Source organism: Macaca nemestrina, chromosome 2 (genome assembly GCF_043159975.1).
Source record: "Macaca nemestrina isolate mMacNem1 chromosome 2, mMacNem.hap1, whole genome shotgun sequence".
NCBI classification, from domain to species: domain Eukaryota; kingdom Metazoa; phylum Chordata; class Mammalia; order Primates; family Cercopithecidae; genus Macaca; species Macaca nemestrina.
This window is the reverse complement of record NC_092126.1, coordinates 105,172,453-105,194,786: the sequence shown is the minus strand read 5'-3', so window position 1 is coordinate 105,194,786 and position 22,334 is coordinate 105,172,453. Positions and strand designations below refer to the sequence as shown.

At 39.1% G+C, this 22,334-nt stretch overlaps 1 protein-coding gene across 9 annotated transcripts in view; it reads left to right on the top strand.

The window, feature by feature from the left end:
• Window positions 1-22,334, top strand: part of LOC105480615 (unc-51 like kinase 4) — a 682,911-nt gene that overhangs the window by 131,641 nt on the left and 528,936 nt on the right. For all 9 annotated transcript variants that reach the window (XR_011619999.1, XR_011620000.1, XM_071091486.1 and 6 more), the window contains one exon: window positions 14,686-14,847. Coding sequence is in view for 7 of the 9 variants with exons in the window: in XM_071091486.1 (XP_070947587.1) it covers window positions 14,686-14,847 (162 nt within the window). In the remaining 2 variants the exon portion in view is untranslated. The remainder of the gene's footprint in view (window positions 1-14,685; window positions 14,848-22,334) is intronic.

The following is a 22,334-nucleotide window of genomic DNA, read 5'->3' as shown; positions in this document are numbered from 1 at the left end:
AAAGATTTATCAGGATAAACATCTTTCTTTTGAGTTCATTGCTTCCTACTTTAGATGGTAACAGAATCATGTTCTAAGTGTAGAAAAACTCCCCGAGGTTTTCCCCTAGTGATCCAGAAGAAAAGTTTGAGCTCTTCCCAGTCTGTAGGTTTGAATACCTAGTCATTTGTTGTTACGGGATATGATGTATATTAACAATTGTACTTTGTCAATGATATGAAAATTAAGTCATTCTCAGCTATCATCAAAAGACATGTTTGGGTTTAGCATTGAAAGCTTCAAGGTAGGTGCACTTAGAGGCACACGGATGAAAAAATTCCTGTTCACACACAGACCTCACCTATTGTGGGAGCGAAAATAAAAACATAAAGTGGAATATGTCAAACACATGAATGCAAAAGAACAAAATATAGGAACTCAAGGGAGAGAGAAGACTTCTAGGGATCCTGTTGACAGTGTCAAAGTCATTATTGTGAATAGTGCTGTGATAAGGATGGGAGTACAAGAGTGCAGTTGTCTCTTTGATATACTGGTTTTCTTTCTTTAGCATATATACCCAGCAGTGGGACTGCTGGATCATATGGTAGCTCTACTTTTAGTTTTTTTTTTGAGGAAACTCCATACTGTTTTCTATAATGGCTGTACTAATTTACATTCTCCCCAACAGTGTAGAAGAGTTGTCCTTTCTTCACATCCTTGCCAGCATCTGTTGTCTTTTTGATAACTGCCATTTTAATTGGAGTGAGATGGTATCTTATTATGGTTTTGATTTGCATTTCCCTGATGATTAGCGTTGTTGAGACTTTGGTTATGTACCTGCTAGCAATTTTTATGTCTTCTTTTGAGAAGTGTCTTTTCAGATCATTTGTCCATTTTCAAATTGGGTTGTTTGTTGGTTTGTTTGTTTGATTTTTGCTATTGAGTTGAAGTCCTTATATATCTGGTTATTTTTTTAAAAATTTCCACTGTTATGTTAGATTTAGGGGGTACATGTGCAGGTTTGCTCTATGGGTATATTGCGTGATGCTGTGGTTTGGGGTTATGACGATCCTGTCACCCAGGTAGTGAGCCTAGTATCCAGTAGGTAGTTTTTCAGCCCTTATTCTCTGTCCACCCTCTCCCCTCTAGAAATCTCCAGTGTCTGTCGTTTTCTTCTTTCTGTCCACTTATACCCAATGTTAGTCCCACTTATAAGTGAGAACACATGGTATTTGGTTTTCTGTACCTGCTTTAATCTGTTTAGGATAATGGCTTCCAGCTGTATCCATGTTGTTGCAAAGAACATGATTTTATAATTTTTTTATGGCTGCATAGTTTTTTATAATGTGTATGTACTACATTTTCTTTATCCACATATTCTGGTTATTAATCTCTTAGCTAAGATATGGAATCAACCTAAGTGTCCATCAGTGAATGAATGGATACGGAAAATGTGGCGTATATACACCATGAAATATTATTTAGCTAAACAGTAAATACATCGGTTCTTAATGCTGAACTCTATATAAATGGAATGGCGCCATATTCTTTTGAGACTTAATTCTTTTGCTTTTAAAGCTAGGTTAGTTTACATGCTGATTGTGTAAACTATAGCTCATTTGGACCACTGTGTAGATGTTGTTGAAATATGCCTCAGTGCACGTGCGTGAGTACACACACACACACACACGCGCACACACACACACACACACAGTTTCCCCACATCACTGAGTGAAAGTCTGTCTTCTCTCCCCTGGTCTGCAGTGTCACCTCTGTCACATCAATTGGCATGTCTCTTTCTGGGCTCTATTTGGTTCTGCCGGTCTACTTATTTCTGGACTCTGTGTGTGCATGTGTGTGCATGCATGTGTGTGTATCAGTTTGTACCCCACCTGCAGGGTATGGAAGTACTCATTAACCTGTATCTTCCCAAACATTTGACAGAGGTGAACTTTAAATTTTTGTCAATCTGGTGGGCATTAAGTGGTTTATTTTTATTTTTTTGAGACAGGATCTCACTGTCACCCTGGCTCCCTGCAGCCTCCGCCTCTGGGATCAAGTAATCCTCCTGCCTCAGCCTCCCGAGTAGCTGGGACTACACATGCATACTACTATGCTCGGCTAATTTTTGTATTTGTAGAGACAAGAGTTTCACCATGTCACCCAGGCTGGTCTCTAACTCATAGGCTCTAGGGATCCACCTCCCTTGGCTTCCCAGAGAGTTGGGATTACAGATGCCAGCCACTGTGCCCAGCCATCATTTCTTATAGTAGTTTTAACATGTATTTCCCTGATTACTAATGAGGATGACCATCCTTTTCTATTTACCTTGTTTTTTGGGCTTCCTGTTTTGAAAAGTGCTTGTCAAGTCTTAAACTTGTTTTTTTCCTATTGCTTTTTAGGAACTCTGTACCCTCTACAACCTATTATTATAAAATGTTTCAAGCATTAGAAAAGGAAAGGAAGCTGTAATAATCACCTTTGTTTCCATCACCTAGATTAAACAGTAAACATTTTGTCCTATTTGCTTTGCTGTAATATGTGTGTGTGAGTATATGTGTATCCACGTGCATGTGCATTTATTCATTTTCTTTACAGTGTCTATTGATAGGCAGAAGTTCTTAATTTTAATGTAGCCACTTTATATATAATATGTATATAGACTCTGTGTGTGTGTGTGTGTGTGTGTGTGTGTATGTATGTGTGTATACGCATACAATCTTTCTGTGTTGCCCAGGCTGGTCTTGAACTCCTGGACTCAAGCAGTCCTCCTGTCTCAGCCTCCCAGGTAGCTGGAATTATAGTCATGCATGCCACCATGCTCTGTGTAGCTCAGTTTATCTATTCCTTTATGATTTGTGCTTTTTGTATCTTACGAAATGCTTCCCTCCTCCAACATCATTAAGAGAGTCTATTACATTTTGTTCTAAAAGTCTTATTTTTTCTTTTCCCATTTAGAGCTTTAATCTATTTGTAATTATCTTTGGTGCATGGTGCTATGTGTAGGTCCAGTTTGGTTTTTAAAAATCAAAATAGTCAAGTGAAGAATCCCCTATCCAGACCCAATTTAAGGTAGGAGCCCCCAGTGCCTACAACTAAGTATAAAAGATGTGAACAATAACTCCCCCATCTCCCTGCTATCTCACTGATCTGAGGAGGGCATTGAGGATGTATTTGCAGCTGGGAGTGCAGGTTGCAGGAGGGAAAGCCCACAAGAAACTAAAAGCATAAGCAGGTCCTCACTTGATTTACAGAATATTTCCTTCAAGAAGCCACAGTTGCTCTGACAGCTAATTTCTTAGCAGCAACAACTGTAGTAAAAAAAGTGAAATAGTATATTTGTTAATAAAGTGTTGTCAACTCACAAATGTATTCACATAAAATATATATTTCAAGAACAATAGAATAACCACGAATATGAAAAGAATTAGGAAAAAAAGAAACAAAAAAGAAGACATAAATGCAAAACAGATGGAACAAATAGCACAAAATATGATGGAAGTTATAAATGAAACTATGCCAACAATCACAATAAATGTAAATGGACTAAATAGTTAAGAAAAGACGACTATAAAACAGAATTAGGGCAGGCGTGGTGGCTCATGCCTGTAATCCCAGCACTTTGGGAGGCCGAGGTGGGTGGATCACGAGGTCAGCCTGACCAACATGGTGAAACCCTGTCTCTGCTAAAAATACAAATATTAGCTGGGCATGGTGGTGCATGCCTGTAATCCCAGCTACTCAGGAGACTGAGGCAGGAGAATCGCTTGAACCTGGGAGGCAGAGGTTGCAGTGAGTTGAGATCACACCACTACACTCCAGCCTGGGCAACAGAACAAGACTCCATCTCAAAACAAAAACAAAAACAAAAACAAAAACAAAACCGGAATTAGAAAATAAACAGTATGAAAAGACGTCTAAAACATAAATTTATAGAAAGACTGAAAGAGAATGAAAAAAGATGCACATGTCATATGTACTTAACCCAAAGAAGTGTGGTTAGCTATATGATTATCAGATAAAATAGGCTTTGGGTAAAAAGCAATATGGGAGATTTTTTAAGGTCACAAAATAATGATGAAAATTATAATAAACCAAGGGAAAAGGCAATCTAAAATTTTAATGTATCTAATAACTAGCAGTCAAAATACATGAAAGCAAAATATGACAAAATTGCAACCCTAAGAGGGCAATTTAAACACATATCTCAGTACCTGATAGAACAGACAAAAAACAATCAGCATAGAGAAGATCTACATCTGTCTAGAAAATTAACAAGCTTGACCTAATGTATAGAAAAAGCATCTCTCTCCAAAGTGACAAAATTCACTGCCCCCCCAAGTATATATGTACTGAGCCATAAGGAAAATCTCAACGAATTCCAAAGAAGTGGAATATTCATATATCTTTCTCTCTAACCATAATCTCATTAAACTAAAAACAATAATAAAAAGATAAAGTAAAAAGCCAGAAAGGCAGATACTAAATGAGAAAGTGACAGAAAAGTTATAGATTTTGTTAAGCATACAAAGCTTGTATGGGGTAAAGCAGTCAAAGGCATATGAAAATTTACACAGAAATCCAACCAATATAAATCCGTGAAAGATACTACATACAGATATTTCATCAGTTCTCACATGCCGAACCCAGCAAAGACAACCTTTAGAGCCTCCCCTGCGAGTAGACCTGCCACAGGAGGAGAGGCAGCACAAACCTCCCCTTTGCAGTGAAAATGCCACATTGTGTGTGCTTCTTACCCCATCACCTCTTTGGCAGTGGTCTACACTGCTCAGCACTGGCTGAGAATCGCTTCCCTCATACCACTCTTAATAGTTCACTCCAAGACACACTGGGCAACTCTGTACCTGGTAAGCCATTGTGAATCCAACTAATAATGGCATTCAGAAAGTTAGAAATCTTTGAATTATCAGATTCATAGTGATATTCAAAAAGAAAATGACATTTCTGTTCCACACACACGTTGCCCACCTTCACTGCATAAAAGGGAAGGGGAATTGTGAGTGCCCACAAAGAACCTGATATTGATGGCACATACAGATTTCTTCATTAGGAAGAATAAATAAATTTAGACCGTAACAATTTAAAAAACCAGAAAATGTAACTGTACATTTTAACTCTTCTTAAAATCCAAGAGATTTAACCTATTTGCTCCTTGTTTAGGTAATTAGTGTCTAAAACATTTCAAAGATAACGTATATAATGGCTAACATTTCTAGTACTTTTTAAAAATTCAAATCCAGTCTCTTTTAATTAAATATATAAATTATTTGTCACTGACTTTCTCAAAAAGAAGAACAAAGAGCCCTAATTAAAAAGTAAAAATTAAATTTCCTCTTAGAAAATTTTACATCAAAATTATCTAATAAACTATAGTTCAGAAAATAATTTCTGAATTAAGAAAATATGAAAAATAAAACCAACAGTTTATGTTCTGAATTTCAAATTTTTATTTTTATTTTTATAATTTTGTTTTAAGTTCTAGGGTACATGTGCAGGATTGTTACATAGGTAAATGCGTGCCTTGGTGGTTTGGTACACCTATCAACCCATCACCTAAGTATTAAACCCAGCATGCATTAGCTATTTTTCCTAATGCTCCTCCCCCGCCTGCCCTGACAGGCCCCAGTATGCATTGTTCCCCTTCCTGTGTCCATGTGTTCTCATTGAACCTCACATTTTTAAATACAGCATATGCCAGGTGTCGGTTCAGTACCCATAATTATACAGACTATTATGTGAGCTAAAAAATGTTGATTAGATACAAATGTATAAATTAATCTTCTCTAGACATGTGGAAATTCTCTAGGGGCTATTTCCAGCTTCTGTGTAGATTGTAGAGTAGACTGCTACCTGTCCCCCAAAAATGAACACCTTAAAAAAAAAGACAACTTTCTCAGCCTCCCTATTGTACATACATATGAAAGATATAGTATTTAAATTCAATGCCAAATATTTCTGAAATCAACACAGCAGTGATCCCAAGGAGAAAAGTTCTTTTTGCTAATGGGCACAAACTTGAAGGGCAAAGCAATGGAAGGGTAAGTCTTCAGACTCAGGGGTGGGACTCAACTCAGAAACACATGGAAGATCATTGGCACATTTTTTTTTTTTTAATAGCAAACACCACCAAGTGGAACCCCCAAAGTTTAGTCAATATGAAACCTCTAAGGAGTGGCACATCCGAGACTGAAATTCCCATCTTTTAATTCCCAGCTCAAGATCTCTGAAATCCCAGCACCAGCTCTGAAATCGTTATTCCATATTATCATGGATGCCTTTTCTTCTATACTGCCCTACTCTTTTTTTTGAACAGTTATACCTGATCTTCCTATTTTTGGGTGTGTTCCACCGAAAGTTTTTCACTCTAAATACTTCCCTCTTTCCATCTGAGCATTTACATCTGTAACGAGGACAAAAAGATCGAACATCTATCTCACCCTTGTTTGCGTTCTGTTTTGTTTTGTTTTGTTTGTTTTTGAAACAGGGTCTTGCACTGTCACCCAGGCTGGAGTGCAGTGGTATGATCACCGTTCATTGCAGCCTCGACCTCCTGGGCTGAAGTAATTTTCCCACCTCAGCCTCTGAGTAGCTGAGACTACAGGTGTGTGCCACCGTGCCTGGCTAATGTTTGTATTTTTCTGTAGAGATGGGGTTTTGCCATGTTGCCCAGGCTTGTATTGAACTACTGGCTTAAGTGATCCTCCTGCCCTGGCTTCCCAAAGTGCTGGAAGGAATTACAGGTATGAGCCACCGTGCCTGGCCTCCCCATTGTTAAAATTATGGAAATCATGTTCACAAAGCAGGTTGGCCTGTTTGGAAAAGGCTGTCATAATTTCTCGGGTAACTCTAAAATAGAAAGCTACTGAAAATTACTTTAATACATTCATTACAGTCTCAGTATAAGATTATAGCTTCCTCTCCCAAAGCGTAACCGCAACATGACACAGGATGAGGTAGCTTTGAAAATGCTGCATACAATATCCTCTTGAGTAGAATCATAATTTAGAACTCTAAAAATTACCAGAAAGAAAACTGTCCAAGTTTGTTTAACCCAATGTGTTCCAACTTATTTGACTAGAAAACCCTTCATTCATGCAACATTTATGAATATCCCATGGCAAATCTAGTTTTCTGTGAATAATGAACAAAACATTTATAATTTAAAACTAAAATTGCCTTCTATGCAGAGATCTACATGTCAATAAAATGAAGAAATAAAATTTCCGTACTGTTTTCTTTCCAATACAAGGATTAGAAGGAAAAGGAAAAGAGTAATAACCAGAATCAATAGCCCATGTTTGGCCAGGCGCCATGGCTCAATCACACCTGTAATCCCAGCGATTTCAGAAGCTAAGGCAGGAGAATCGCTGGGCTCAAGTGATCCTTGAATGAAACTCCATCTCTAAAAAATTAAAAATATTAGCTGGGTGTACACCTATAGTCCTACCTACTTAGTAGAATCATTTGAGCCCAGGAGTTTGAGGCTGTAGTGAGCTATGAGTGTACTACTGCATTCCAGCCTGGGTAATGGGGTGAGACTCCATCTCTAAAAATAAAATTTAAAAATAAATAAAGCCCAGGTGCGGTGGCTTATACCTATAATCCCAGCACTATGGGAGGGCTAGGTGGGAGGATCACTTGAGGCTAAGAGTTTGGGACCAGCCCGGGCAACATAGTGAGGCTCCATCGCTACAAAAAAAAAAAAATTAAAATTAGCCCAGTGTAGTGGTGCACGCCTGTAGTCCCAGCTGCTCTGGAGGTTGAGGCAGAAGGATTGGTTGAGCCCAGGAGTATGAGGCTATGGTGAGCTATGCACACTATTGCTTTCCAGTCTGGGCAACAGCAAACCCTGTCTCAAGTAAATAAATAAAATAAAATAAAATAATGGCCCATGCTCAGTAAGGTACATTACTAACTTTTGAATGTGAGGGGGGAAAAAAGGAAATAAGCCAATTAGCATTTCGATAGATGTAAAAATGAGAGCTAGCCCAACAGTTTGAATGGACTGATGCCATAAAACTATACACTATTGAGGTGAAATTTTAGGTCAATTTTATATCTGTTTATCTTACATATAACCACAACTTTATTTTTGTCTTAAATTTTTAAAAATAGAGGTTGGGTCTCCTTAAGTTGCCCAGGCTTGTCTTGAACTCCTAAGCTCAAGCGATCCTCCTGCATTGGCCTCCCAAAGTGCTGGGATTACAGGTGTGAGCCACCACTCCTGGCCATTGCCACAACATTAAAGAAAGAGAGAAATAGAACAGACCACATTCTTGACTGTTAGGTAATACAACTTTATTTCAACAAAGGGGAGTAAAGGCAATAAAATCCCACCCACCTGGAAAGTTTTAAACCATCTCATAAACAACCTTAGATGAAGGAAAATTTTAAAACGAAACTTGGGACTGTCTATATAGTAACAATAATGGAAACACTGCATGTCAAAACTAATGGGCTATTGCTGACACTAGATTGAAAGGAAAGTTCATAGCCTTAAATGATTTAATAATGACACAAGTAAGAAATAAAGCAAATGAAGTTACAAAACAATAAAAAGCTGGAGTACAGAACTAGGGATAAAAAGCCATTTCTCTTTCCCAATAAATGAAGACAGGGCAGTGTCTTTCCTATACCTGGCCAGCATGTGATATATAAATATAGTTTCATAAATGTTAACTATAAAGAATTGGACCTATAGTGGAGAGCTAACTTAAGTAATAAACACATTAGCTGAATGTGATCAAGAATTCAAAGGAACTTCGGTCAGCTGTCATCTTATTCCAGTGTTTTCAAAATTAAATGTGTCTGTCTCTTACTGTTAGTGTTTTCATTGACTATGTTTTCTGTTGTATACTAATATCAATTAATCTTCCTCAAATTTATAGATGTATTCTCAGTCAGCATCCCAATAGATAAACTAAAGTTGATTTTAGAAATTACATGCAAGTGAAAAAGGGCCAAAATACATTATTGAAAAAAGATTATATTGGTAGGGCAAAACATTGCATATATTGAAAATATATATTAAAAGTAAAGACTATTAATTTAGATAGTGTGGCACAGAGATAAGTAGGCCAACAGAACCAAATAGAACCTAGAAAGAGACATGTCAATTCATATGACAGAGGTGACACTACAGAGCAGGCGAGAGAAGACACGCTTTGACTCAGTGATATGCGGAAACTGATTATATTTACCTTTAACATCAAAAATAGAAGTAAACATAGCACCACACACAAATATAATCTGAGTCTTTTCCAATAAACAGCACCAAAATTAACATCTGAAATACTGACATTGGTTGTTTCACATTTGTGGATTGATCTTTCCTTCAAAGTACCTGGAATCTTTTTTTTTTGACTTATTTTATTTTTTTAGTAATTCATTGAACCAAGAATATAGGATTTTCATTTCTTGCAGGATAGTCGGCAAGATACCTGGACAACCCTATCCCTCTGAAAGCAACTAAAAATACTGGATATGAAAAAAAAAAAAAAAAAAACAAACAAATAACCCTTAAAAACATCTATAAAGTAGCACCAAATTCTTTTTTTTTTTTGAGACAGAGTCTCACTCCAGTCAGGCTGGAGTGCAGTGGCGTGATCTTGGCTAACTGCAACCTCCACCTCTTGGGTTCAAGCAATTCTCCTGCCTCAGCATCCTGAGTAGCTGAGATTACAGGCAAGCACCACCACGCCTGGCTAATTTTTGTATTTTTTGTAGAGACGGGGTTTCACTGTGTTGGTCAGGCTGGTCTCAAACTCCTGACCTCGTGATCTGCCTGCCTCAGCCTCCCAAAGTACTGGGTTTACAGGCGTGAGCTACCGCACCTGGTCCGTAGCACCAAGTTCTTTTTTTTTTTTTTTTTGAGACGGAGTCTCGCTCTGTCGCCCAGGCTGGAGTGCAGTGGCGCGATCTCGGCTCACTGCAAGCTCCGCCTCCCGGGTTCACGCCATTCTCCTGCCTCAGCCTCCCGAGTAGCTGGGACTACAGGCGCCCACAACCGCGCCCGGCTAATTTTTTGTATTTTTAGTAGAGACGGGGTTTCACCGTGGTCTCGATCTCCTGACCTTGTGATCCGCCCGCCTCGGCCTCCCAAAGTGCTGGGATTACAGGCGTGAGCCACCGCGCCCGGCCGTAGCACCAAGTTCTTAAGCCAGCAACTGTGTAGACAAGAACCCTGAGAGGCACCCAGAACGCTTAAACTGGTGTTTGCCCTGACGGCATTTGTCCAACAAGGTAAACAAGAAAAATGAGAGGCAAGGCTAAGGGCCTGCCTAAGTAGACCAAAATTATATTGGCAGAAAACTTTTTTGTTAAGACTGCCTACAGTGTATTAAATCTATTTAACACCATTAAAAACATAGTACAGCTCTTCATTAATAAGCCTAGTTATTTAAAAAATAATCTTAGCTTTTATTTTAATGATGTGAAGAAACAGGTCTTTGATTTAAGCAATAGGCATTAGCTCAGTTATCCTTCCCAAAGAGTGAGTTAAGCAGAAAGTACCCACTAGTCTTATTTGCTTGTGTGGTATCCCACAGGGGATTGAAGATGGACTAGGGTCACTTATTTCAGGTAGGAGCAGGTCGAATTGGCCTGACAACCTCACTGAGTTTACAGAGCACTGGGATGACACATGACCCTTTTCCAACCCGGCTGCTAAAATAGTTGTAGTTTTCTAGTACTAGGAATGAGTCCTAGGAATTGACTGACAATTGTGTTGTAAAGCACGTGTATTTGAGAGGCCTTCTATAAATAGCTCATTTCCCCCCTATATTCAGGAAAAAGATTTTAGAACTTCATGAGAAATAAGACAAAGAGCAAGGCATATGGGGCAAAATATCAATATTTGTATGTAGTGAGAACTAGGATAGAGGATACAGCTTATCTCTGTGGGCAAATAGGCTTCCTCATATTGAACCCCACATTAAGGAAGCTTAGCATTCCCCAGACACAGCAGCAGCCTCCAAGTGGGGTACTCGTCCAGTTAGGGCTTACAACTAGGAGATATGCGACAACTCTGCGTGGGTGGGCCTGTCCCCAAGCCGGGAGGGGGAAGAGTCGAGCTGAGCACTTAGGAATATCCAGTTTTTTCTCTTCAAATTTGTCAAATGGATGTCACATTTTATTTCCCCAAGTAGAGTGAATAAAGGAACAGAGAGAGGCTAGAAGTGTTAGGTTAATTTATTCTGGCTGCATTGAAGGAAATGGGAATGGGAAGGAAGAGTTTTGTCAGATACTCATTCTGAGAAATGAAAAATGTGTTGAAGTTTGAGAAATTGAAGGATATTTAAGATTTCTTTCCTAGCAATCTGGTAGTTTGTACTATATGGCATTAATAATAATGGGAATAAAAGCTAACATTTATTGAGAATTTACTACTTTTCGTGCTCTAGATTGAGTCTTCGTGTATGCTGTCTCATTTAATTCTCAAACTGCTTGTGTTTTGTTTTCTTCATTTTGTAGATGATGAAGCTAGGGCAAAGAGAAATACTCAAGGATATATAACTAGCAAAATGCAAAAACTACGGCTTGAACTTAGACATTACTCAATATCTTCTGCTCATTTTTAAATGTTTTTATATGAAAAATACATAAATTTGGATTGAAAAAGCAATACATGCATATTGTAACAAACCAAACAATGTAAAAATATCTAAAGTTGAATTAGTGGGCTCCTTCTCCCCGCAATCCATACCTATTATAATCATCATTAACAGAGTATTATATACCTTTCTTTGCCCTTCCTTTGCATATGCATTTATCTTGTTAAACAAATATGGGATTATGTAATCTGTAATGTATTTTTTATTTTAATTACGGTGTCATTTATATAAAATGCTCAGATATTTAATGTATGTGTGTTATAATTTTTTTTTTTTTTTTTTTTTTTGAGCAAGATCTGGCTGTATCGCCCAGGCTGGAGTGTAGTGGTGCAATCTCGGCTCACTGCAACCTCTGCCTCCTGGGTCCTGGTTCAAGCAATTCTCTTGCATCAGCTTCCTGAGTAGCTAGGATTACAGGCACGCACTACCATGCCCAGCTAATTTTTGTATTTTTAGTAGAGATGGGGTTTCACCATATTGGACAGGCTGGTCTTGAACTCCTGACCTTGTGATCCACCCCCACTTTGGCCTCCCAAAGTGCTGGGATTACAAGCGTGAGCCACTGTGCCTGGCCTATACATCTTTTTTTAACAGTGTATAACTCAAATTTATTACAGTTGACCTTCAAGTACTGATATACAAATCCTTATATATGAACCTCATGTATATTAGAACTTTGTATCAGAACCTTATTTATATGATATATATAATGATATGCAAATTCCTAAGAACCTTACCCCAGAATAATCTAGTATTCTCCTTCTAGCCTTCCTACTATTGTCATACATTTTATGTCTACATATGTTATGAAGCTCACAATACATTTCTGTTGTTTCTGCTTTAAACAACTATGTTTGACTAGGCATAGTAGCTCATGCTTGTAATCTCAGCACTCTGGGAGGCCAAGGCACGAAGATTCCTTGAGACCAGGAGTTCAAGATCAGCCTGGGCAACATAGTGAGACCTCATCTCTATTAAAAATTAAAAAAAATTAGCTGGGCATGGTGACACATGCCTATTGTCCCAGCTGCTTGGGAGGCTGAGGTGGGAAGATTGCTTGAGTTGGGAAATTGAGACTGCAGTGAGCTGTGATCCTGCCACTATACTTCAGTCTGGGTGACAGAGTGAGACCCTGTCTCAAAAAGAAAAACAACAGCAGCAGCTTAGGTTTAAAATAGGCTCAAAAATTAAGGAAAACAATCTATTATATTTATTCACACATTTACTTTTTTTATTCTTTGTTCTTTTGTATAGATTTAATTTTCTTCTCGTCATTTTTTTTTTTCTACCGGAATAATTTCCTTTAATATTTTTGTAGTGCAGTTCTGCTGGTGATGAATTTTCTCAACTTTTGTATGTCAGAAGAGTATTCATTTTACCTTTGTTTTTGAAAGAAGTTATTTTTGTGCCTAAATTTGTAGGTTGACAGTTACCTTTTTTTTTCTTTTGGTACTTATTGCTTTATTGTCTTTTGATTTGTATTGTTTCTGATGAGAATCCCCTGTCAGCCTTATCATTGTTCCTCTCTATGGAATATGACTTTTTACTCTAGCTGCTTGTAAAGTTTTCTTTTCTTTTTCTTTTTCTTTTTGAGACAGGGTCTTGCTTTGTTTCTCCGTCTGGAGTGCAGCGGTGTGATCACAGCTTACTGCAACCTCCAACTCCCATGCTCAAGTGATCCTCCCACCTCAGCCCCCCAGGTGACTGGGAATATAGGCATGTACTACCATGCCTGGCTAATTTTTAAAACTTTTTGTAGAGAAAAGGTCTTGCTATGTTGCCCATGCTGGTCTTGAACTCTTGGCCTCAAGCGATTCTCCCATCTTGGCCTCCCAAAGCGCTGGGATTACAGGCATAAGACACTGCTCCTGTCCAAAAGGTTTTCTCTTTATTCCCTCCCTTTTTTTAAAGCAGTCTGATTATGATGTACCTTGGTGTCATTTTTCTTTGTTTCTTCTGCATAGGGCTCGTTGAGCTTCTGAGACCTGGAATTACCAGTTTTCATGAATTTGAAAAATTCTCAGACAATATTTCAAGCATTTTTCCAACTACACATTTATGATGTCTTTTGAAGGTGTTCCACAGTTCACTGTTGCTCTTTTTTTTTTTTTTCAAGTCTAATTTCTTTCTGTGTTTATTTTGGATAGATTTTTATTGCTAATAGCTATATCTTCATGTTCACTAACCATTTAGTCTGTAGTGTCTGATCTGTTAATCCCATTCAGTGTATTTTTAATATAAGACATTGCATTATTTATCTCTAGACTTTTGATTCGGGTCATTTTTATGTATTTTTTTTCTCTCCTTATATTTTTGCTTTCCTCTTCCTTCTTGAGTATTTGGACTACATTTATTGTAGCCGTTTAATACCTTTCTATTAAGTCTATCAGTCATTTCTACTGATTGAATTATGAATCATATTTTTTGGCTTCTTTGCATGCTTGGCAATGTTTAATTAGATGTTAGTCACTGAATTTTATATCATGGGGTGCTGAAGTTTTTAAAATTTCTGTAAGTACTTCTGGGCTTTTCCTTGGACTCATTTATATTACCTGAAAACAGCTGAATCTTTTTGAGGCTTTTTGGCAGCATTAGGACCATCCAGAATGGCTTTTACTCTAGGATTAATTTGGTCACATCTCAGAAGTCATCCAGTCCTAGGAATAACCTGTCCATCAATCAGCCAGTGTGGAAAGATTGCCTAAATAAGGGACATCAAGGAGAGTCTTAAGAAAGGTATTTCCAGGTTGTTTCAGCAGTGGTGTGTAGTGGTGTGATCACAGCTCACTGCAACCTTCGTGTGAAATATGTTTCATAATTCTTTGTTTTATTAAAATATATGGAGGGTTATGTTATGATAGCTTGCTAGTGAATAATCAAATGATTATTTGTAATAGTTTCATAATGACCTGAAAGAGTTATCATTCCTCCCAAGGTACCTAACACATCCAGAGGCAGATGATGCTGTCTTGGTATCATAACATTATTTGCAATGGTTATAAAGAAATGACATATATTTATTTCTCACACTAATTAATATTATTTTAATCTCCTTGATCTGTATCCTTTCTAGGAAGAGCGTGTTGTGAATCACATGGCAGCAAAAATTATTGAAAATGTCTGTACCACCTTTTCTGCTCAGGCCCAGGGCTTTATTACAGGAGAAATTGGACCCATTTTATGGTACCTATTCAGACACTCCACTGCCGATTCTCTTAGGATAACAGCAGTATCGGTAAGATGAAGCATCTTTTGGGGATATATCTGGGTATCTTTAAACAGCAAGCTTGAAGAAAATATTAGAATAAGAATAAATTTAATTGAATAGGTAGGAAACTGAAATCTCAGAGTAATATTGAGAGAAATCACTTGATTTTCTTCTAAAAGAGAATTTTGAAAACTTGGAGCTGGAAAACTTTGAGACTGTGAGAGAATTTCAGTAAAACCTTGTTAGGACTATGGTATTATGGTTTCAAAAACTAATTAATAAATTTATTTATTTTGAGACAGAGTGTCCATCTGTCATCCAGGCTGGCGTGCAGTGGTGTGATCTTGGCTCACTGCAACCTTCACCTCCTGGGTTCAAGCAGTTCTACTGCCTCAGCCTCCCAAGTAGCTGGGACTACAGGCATGCACCATCAGGCCTGGCTTAATTTTTTGTATTTTTGTAGAGGTGGGGGTCTTGTCATGTTGCCCAGGCTGGTCTTGAACTCCTGGCCTCAAGCGATCTGCCTGTCCTGGCCTCCCAAAGTGCTGGAATTACAGGGATGAGCTACCGCACCTAGCCTCAAAAACAATTTAGAGGCGATAGTAGAAAACTGTGGCAGTATATAGGGTACAGTGTTTGATTTGTTATATTTTTAGTGTTCCCTGACTTTTCCCTGTTAGCATCCCCATTCAGATTTTGTGTCAAATGAGTTTATCATGTGGTTCAGATGAATTCATTTTAATGTTCAAGCATCTGTGATTTTGCTGTTTTTGTGTTTTGATTGGTTGCCTACTACTTTACTCATGTGGTTATAATAACTTGGTATAAAGGATAATTATGTATAAAGATGTGTTAACGCACTTGTATCAATTTAATAGTCTACTGAACAAATATAACCCTCTCTCCTATGATTTATTTAAATACCCCTTTGAGTTAGCAGTCTTGTCTGGGCTCTCAAATGCTATGTGGCATCCTTGTTGTATTTCTCTAGTTCAGCTCACTCTTGCACTACTCTCTGTGGGCAATTTCTTACTTTGTCTTCTTTCCTTATACCCTCAACCCTTCATTTTCATCACACATCCTCACTCATGACTTTCCCCTTGCTGCCCAGGGAAAAGTGAAGGCATCTGATGGGAACTATCCCAACTGCCTTCTGCCATATAAGTAGACTTATTTACCTGCACATCTGTCGTCTCTCAATTCTGTCCTTCCTGGTACCATTGACAAGCTGTTCCTTCTCTTGTCAGAGACAAACCTCTTCATGTTTCTCCAAATCTTCTTCCTGGTCCCTTCTTGGGAACCTCACTCAAATGGTTATTTTTGCCCTTTCCTGAATCTCAAATCTTTCCTTCTCTACTAGATCCTTCTAGTCAGCATTTCAGTGTTTTTTAATTTACCACCCCCGCCGCCCCCACAACACACACAATCTTGGCTGCATATCCCCCCACTCCTAGCCATACCTCTTTAAAGAGTTATTGCTGCATACTGTTGTTCCTTTCTGGCCCACGTTACCCTTTTAGCCCAGTCTGGTGCTGTCCAAAAAATACCACTGAAGCTAATCTTGCTAAGGTGACTAGTAACTTTCGTGTTGCTAAATCCTGTGGGTATTTATGGAAAATTTTCAGTTATGTTACCTGTATAATCTTGAAGATCAATGGATATAAATCCTGCTCCTGATTACCATTAAGAAAGGATATATAGCATTGATTATACACACGTCTGTTTCAGGAGCCACATGTTTTCAAAATTACAAAAACCCGCAACTAATTATGGTATTAATAATTACAGGTATGCGGCCGGGCGCGGTGGCTCAAGCCTGTAATCCCAGCACTTTGGGAGGCCGAGACGGGCGGATCCCGAGGTCAGGAGATCGAGACCATCCTGGCTAACACGGTGAAACCCCATCTCTACTAAAAAATACAAAAAACTAGCTGGGTGAGGTGGCGGGCGCCTGTAGTCCCAGCTACTTGGGAGGCTGAGGCCGGAGAATGGCATGAACCCAGGAGGCGGAGCTTGCAGTGAGCTGAGATCTGGCAACTGCACTCCAGCCTGGGTGACAGAGCGAGACTCCATCTAAAAATAATAATAATAATAATAATAATAATTATTATTATTATTACAGGTAAATAGAAAGAGTTACAAAGTATACCAGTGAACTTTCTTGAGGCGCCTTTGAATAATATTTTAAGACATTCATTTTAATCCTGAGCCTTTAGAAAAATCTGTCTTGGTTTAATTGGGCTTACATTATAAAGATTACATTATAAAGATTTTCATCTTTATACTCAGCATGGTTTCTTTTCTTGGCAAAGGTTTTTTCAGTTGTTCCCACCAAAGTCTCATACCTTCTAGTCCTTCCTTTTTTCATCTGATGCATCAAGTTTGACTCTTTTATCTTGGGCTTCTTATGACTGGCACTTAGCATTTATCTGAATCATTAATTTTTAATTGAAATTTTGCCAGTTGTCCCAATAGTGTCTCCTTTTTCTTTTCTGTGCCAAGATCCTGTTCAGTAGCATGGATTGTATTTTCTTTCTTTCTTTCTTTTTTTTTTGAGATAGAGTTTTGCTCTTGTTGCCCAGGCTGGAGTGCAGTGGTGTGATCTTGGCTCACTGCAACCTCTGCCTCCTGGGTTCAAGCGATTCCTGTGCCTCAGCCTCCCGAGTAGCTGGGATTACAGACACCTGCCACCATACCCGGCTAATTTTTGTATTATTAGTAGAGACGGGGCTTCACCATGATGGCCAGGCCGGTCTTGAACTCCTGACCTCAGGTGATCCACCCGCCTCAGCCTCCCAAAGTGCTGGGATTACAGGCGTGAGCCACTGCACCCGGCTGTATTTTGTTTTCATAGCTCTTTAGTCTCCTCCAGTCTGACACAGTTCTTCAGTCTTTGTGTTTTTCATGTCATTTACAATTTTTAGAGTGCACAGCTTTTATTTTGTGGGGTGAGGCCCAGCCTGGGTCTGTCTGTGTTTCCTCAGTAAACCTCCATAGCATCCATTGATGACTGTTAACTGTACCAGATACCTCTGTGGTGGTTGCTATGTGATGATTATCCTTTTGCATCATTCTCTTTACATCAGAGGTTGGCAAATATTTTCTGTAAAGGACCAGATAATAAATATTTTGGCTTTTGCAGGTCATAAACAGTCTCTGTTGCATATTCTTTTGCTTTCAGTAACCCTTTAAAAATGTAAACACCATTTTTTTTGCATTGATCATTAGCTATGCAAATGATTTTGATAGTCTTATATATAAGTTGGAATTCTATTTTGAGGAAGCACTTTCCCTTCTTCAACGTGCATATACATATTTATATCAGCATGGACTCGTGGATATAGATTTTATTCAATGGGTTGTAATGTGATACTATTACTGCTACTGCTTATTATTTGGGTGCTCTAATCATCCCAGATTTGGCCAATGGGATCCTTTCAAGATGACTTCTGTGTCGTTGGACTTATTTCTGTCACTGAGCACTTCCTTAACTCCTGATACTACGTACCGTTCTGGGCTCCTTTTGTGCTCTTCCTGTGCCAGCCTTGGACTCAGTCATTTCTCCAAGAAATCCTAAGTTTTTCAAAACGAAGATCTGGGTGCTCTTTGTGTTCATTCCCTGGGGAGTGTCATTGTTGCTTCTCAGTATTCAAAGCTGGATAAAATATATGTACCCATGCATACACATTTATATTTTAAAAATGTCTGTCAATGTACACATTTGGAAAAAACCTCATGAATTTATATTTTAATTTTAATACCTCAGAATTCTTTCTAGTCTTCCCTCTTTCTTTTTTTTTTTCTCAAAACGGAGTCTCGCTCTGTTGCCCAGGCTGGAGTGCAATTGCGCCATCTCGGCTCACTGCAACCTCCACCTCCTGGGTTCAAGTGATTCTCCTGACCCTGCTTCCTGAATAGCTGGGATTACAAGTGCACATCACCACATCCAGCTAATTTTTTTGTAGTTTTAGTATAGAGGCCGTTTCACCATGTTGGCCAGGCTGGTCTCAAACTCCTGACCTCGTGATCTGCCCACCTTGACCTCCCAAAGTGCTGGGATTACAGGCGTGAGCCACCACGCCTGGTCTAGTCTTCCTTCTTTCTGTGTTTGTAAATCTCTTCTCAGAGAGAAACTGGGTTCTCATTATTCTCAGTATACTTACTGATTTGTTCATTCAGTTCATTTGTTCCCCTTAGTGTAGCCAATTCCCATTGACTCCACACTGGAGGCCTCCTCCATGTTACCCCACCCTTCCTTGCTGCTACCACTCTGCTTCCTTGGGCACTCCTCAGCTCAGCACGCTCTTTTCCCTTGTTGACCTCCTTTCTCAGACTGCCATATGGATACTGGGTGGGAAGATTAGGAAGGAGTATTAAGAAAGCAAAGGGCTAGAAGTCCTCTTTGATACTTTCCTTTCCCTTAAGTTCTTCCACTTTATTGTTTACAACCAGCTGGTCAACCTGTCCTATGATTCTGACTCATCAGCATCTCTCAGATCTGCCCACATCTCTCTGCAGCTGTATGGCTACTTCCATAATCCAGGCCACGACCATCTCTCACCTGGAGTAGCTTTCTAAATGGTCTTCCGAAGTCCAGTTTTAGGCTCCACCAACTTGATTCTCCACACAAAATGAACTTCATAAAATCATATCTCCTCTTCTTACATGCTTAAACTTTTCAAAGCTTTCAATTTTTTGGAAGGGTTAATAATACTTTATTCATAGTACTAGGTAGAAGTTGAAAATTGATGACTGCTTTAAGGTAATATTAATGTTAAAAGCAGCAATTTTGCTTAGTAAATTAGTTACGTTTATTTTATTATAATGTCATACATGTTAAACTCCTTGAAATCTAGGACTATGTTTTATTTATCTCTTTCTGTTTGATACCAGGCCTGTTGATAGCAAGTTAAGATTTTTCTCGCAAAGATTAAGAGGGAGCATCCTGCCCTACATGTGAATAGAGGGCAGAGGTTAATAAGATTAAACTCCCCTCTTTACTGGGAGACAAAGAGGAATTGGCCATAAAATTCCTGCTAATAATAAAAGGCAGGTGGGGAACGGCATGAGATCGTTATACAGTTACTCTAACATCATAATCTTAAGAAAAAAAATTGCACCTGCATGGTTAACAGATTTACATGAGGATTTATTAAAGACTGAGGATATAGGAACTGAGAATATGCATTTGGAAGATAATTCACACACATTCCTGGCAAGGAATGACAACTGCCTCCTCTCTGGGATGGCTTACAGAGCTGAATCTCCTTCTTAAGGTCTTTTTCGCTATTTACCTCTCAGGAGCATGTCTTGGAGGATACATTTGGTGATACAGGTCAGAATTCTTAACATGATCTTCAATATCTTGCATGATTTGGCGCTTGCCTACCTCTTCGGTTCCATCTCGTAACACTCATTCCCTCCCTCACTCTGTCTCCAAACTTACCTTCAGACATTTCCTAGGATTTCCAAGCATTTTTCTGCCTCACGACCTTCCCCCCTTGCTGTTTCCTTTGCTTGGATGTTCTCTGCTGGTTTTTACATTGCCAGTTCCTTATTTCAGATCTCAGCTTAAGTGTCACCTCCTCAATTAGGACCTCCCTGACTCTGCTCTGTCCCCTCTAATGAACACAGCTTTATTTATTTAATGTATTTATACACAGTGTTTTTTTTTTGTTTGTTTTTGGAGACAGAGTCTCGCTCTGTCACCCAGGCTGGAGTGCAGTGGTGTGATCTCAGCTTACTGCAACCTCTGCCTCCTGGATTCAAGCAATTCTCCTGACTCAGCCTCCTGAGTAGCTCAGATTACAGGTGTGCACCACCACGCTTGGCTGATTTTTGTATTTTTAGTAGAGACAGGGTTTCACCATGTTGGTCAGGGTGGTTTCGAACTCCTGACCATGTGATCCACCTGCCTCTGCCTCCCAAAGTGCTGGAATTACAGGCGTGAGCCACCGCATCTGGCCTCATGCACAGTTTTTTTCATTAGTGTAAGTTCTAGGAAGACAGAAGTCCTGTTGTTCCTTTTCTGGGCACGTGGTAGGTGCTGAGTAGATATCTGCTAATCAGATAAATGAATGAGCAGGTGGAATATAGCATGGCTTAGTGCTGAGGGAGCAACCTGTACACGTTGTTCCACTTGTAACCATCTGGATTTCCTGCCTGTCAGTGATTTTCTGACCTATTTCTCCTAACAATCTCTTGGCTCCATAGATTGTTCTACACCAGTGTGTTCTCTCCACACCAGCAACATTAACATTTCCTGGGAACTTGATAGAAGTGTTGTTTATTGGGCCCAAACTCAGACTTACTGAACAAGAGTCCCCCGTGGGGAGAGGCCAGTAATCTCTATTTCAACATGCTTCCAGGTGATTTTGCCTGCTGATATTTAAGAACCACTGCCCTAGTCCTTGCAGCTCTTAAAATACACCAGTGTGGCTTAGAGTAAAATATAACTAACTTGTCCTTTCCACTCAGGAGTGGCAGCATTGGTAGGTATTGGTAGTTGGAAGGAGTGGACCTGACTTGGGGAATGTGTTGAATAGATAAAAGTGATTCTTAGACTTGTTGGGATTATAGGGAAAATCTCTATAGGGACCATAGTGAGAACCAGAGAAACCTGTAGAGTTGGATTGAGTACAGTGGCTCCTATGAGAGAGGTAGCTAAAGTAATCATAATTACTGAAGTGCTGAGATGAAAAGGTGTCAAAAAGTGAAGAAGTATGCAGGATAGTGGTTCTCACTGGGGTTGGAGGGGAGCTTTTCAAGCAACATTGACTACTTCCTCTTCTCTGTCCACCCCCTGCCCCTATTCTGATATATCTTAAGATCTCTCAGGGGTCAGATAAGAGTGTGTGTAGTTTGAAAAACCTCCCAGGGTAATTTCATATGACATCAAAAAATCATTTGAAATACCAAAAAGAAATGGTTCTTAAACGTTTTCTTCCTTGGCGATTCTGCTCATATGTTTCTAACAGATATGCAGCCTTCAATTTTGAGTGAGTGTGTTTCTTGGAAACTGCTTTTATTGAACAGACTAAGAAAATTCAAATTCTGGAGGTAACACTAAATGTTCTTTTCGAAGTAAATTTTGAAGTGAATTTTGAACTGGAACAATTTTTTTCCAATTTAAAAATATAATCTCAGAGTCTTTTTTTTTTCTTGAGATGGAGTTTTACTCTTGTTGCCTAGGCTAGAGTGCAGTGGCATGATCTTGGCTCATTGCAACTTCCACCTTCCGGTTTCAAGTAATTCTCCTGTGTCAGCCTCCCGAGTAATTGGGATTACAGGCACCCGCTAGCAGGCTAGGCTAATTTTTGTATTTTTAGTAGAGATGGGGTTTCACCTTGTTGTCCAGGCTGGCCTCGAACTCCTGACCTTGTGATCTGCCTGCCTCAGTCTCCCTGAGTTCTGGAATTGCAGGCATGAGCCTCTGTGCCCGACCAGACTCTATTTTAATAAGTAAATGTTTAAAAATCACATCACTGAAGATCAGATTTGATTTGATTTCTTTT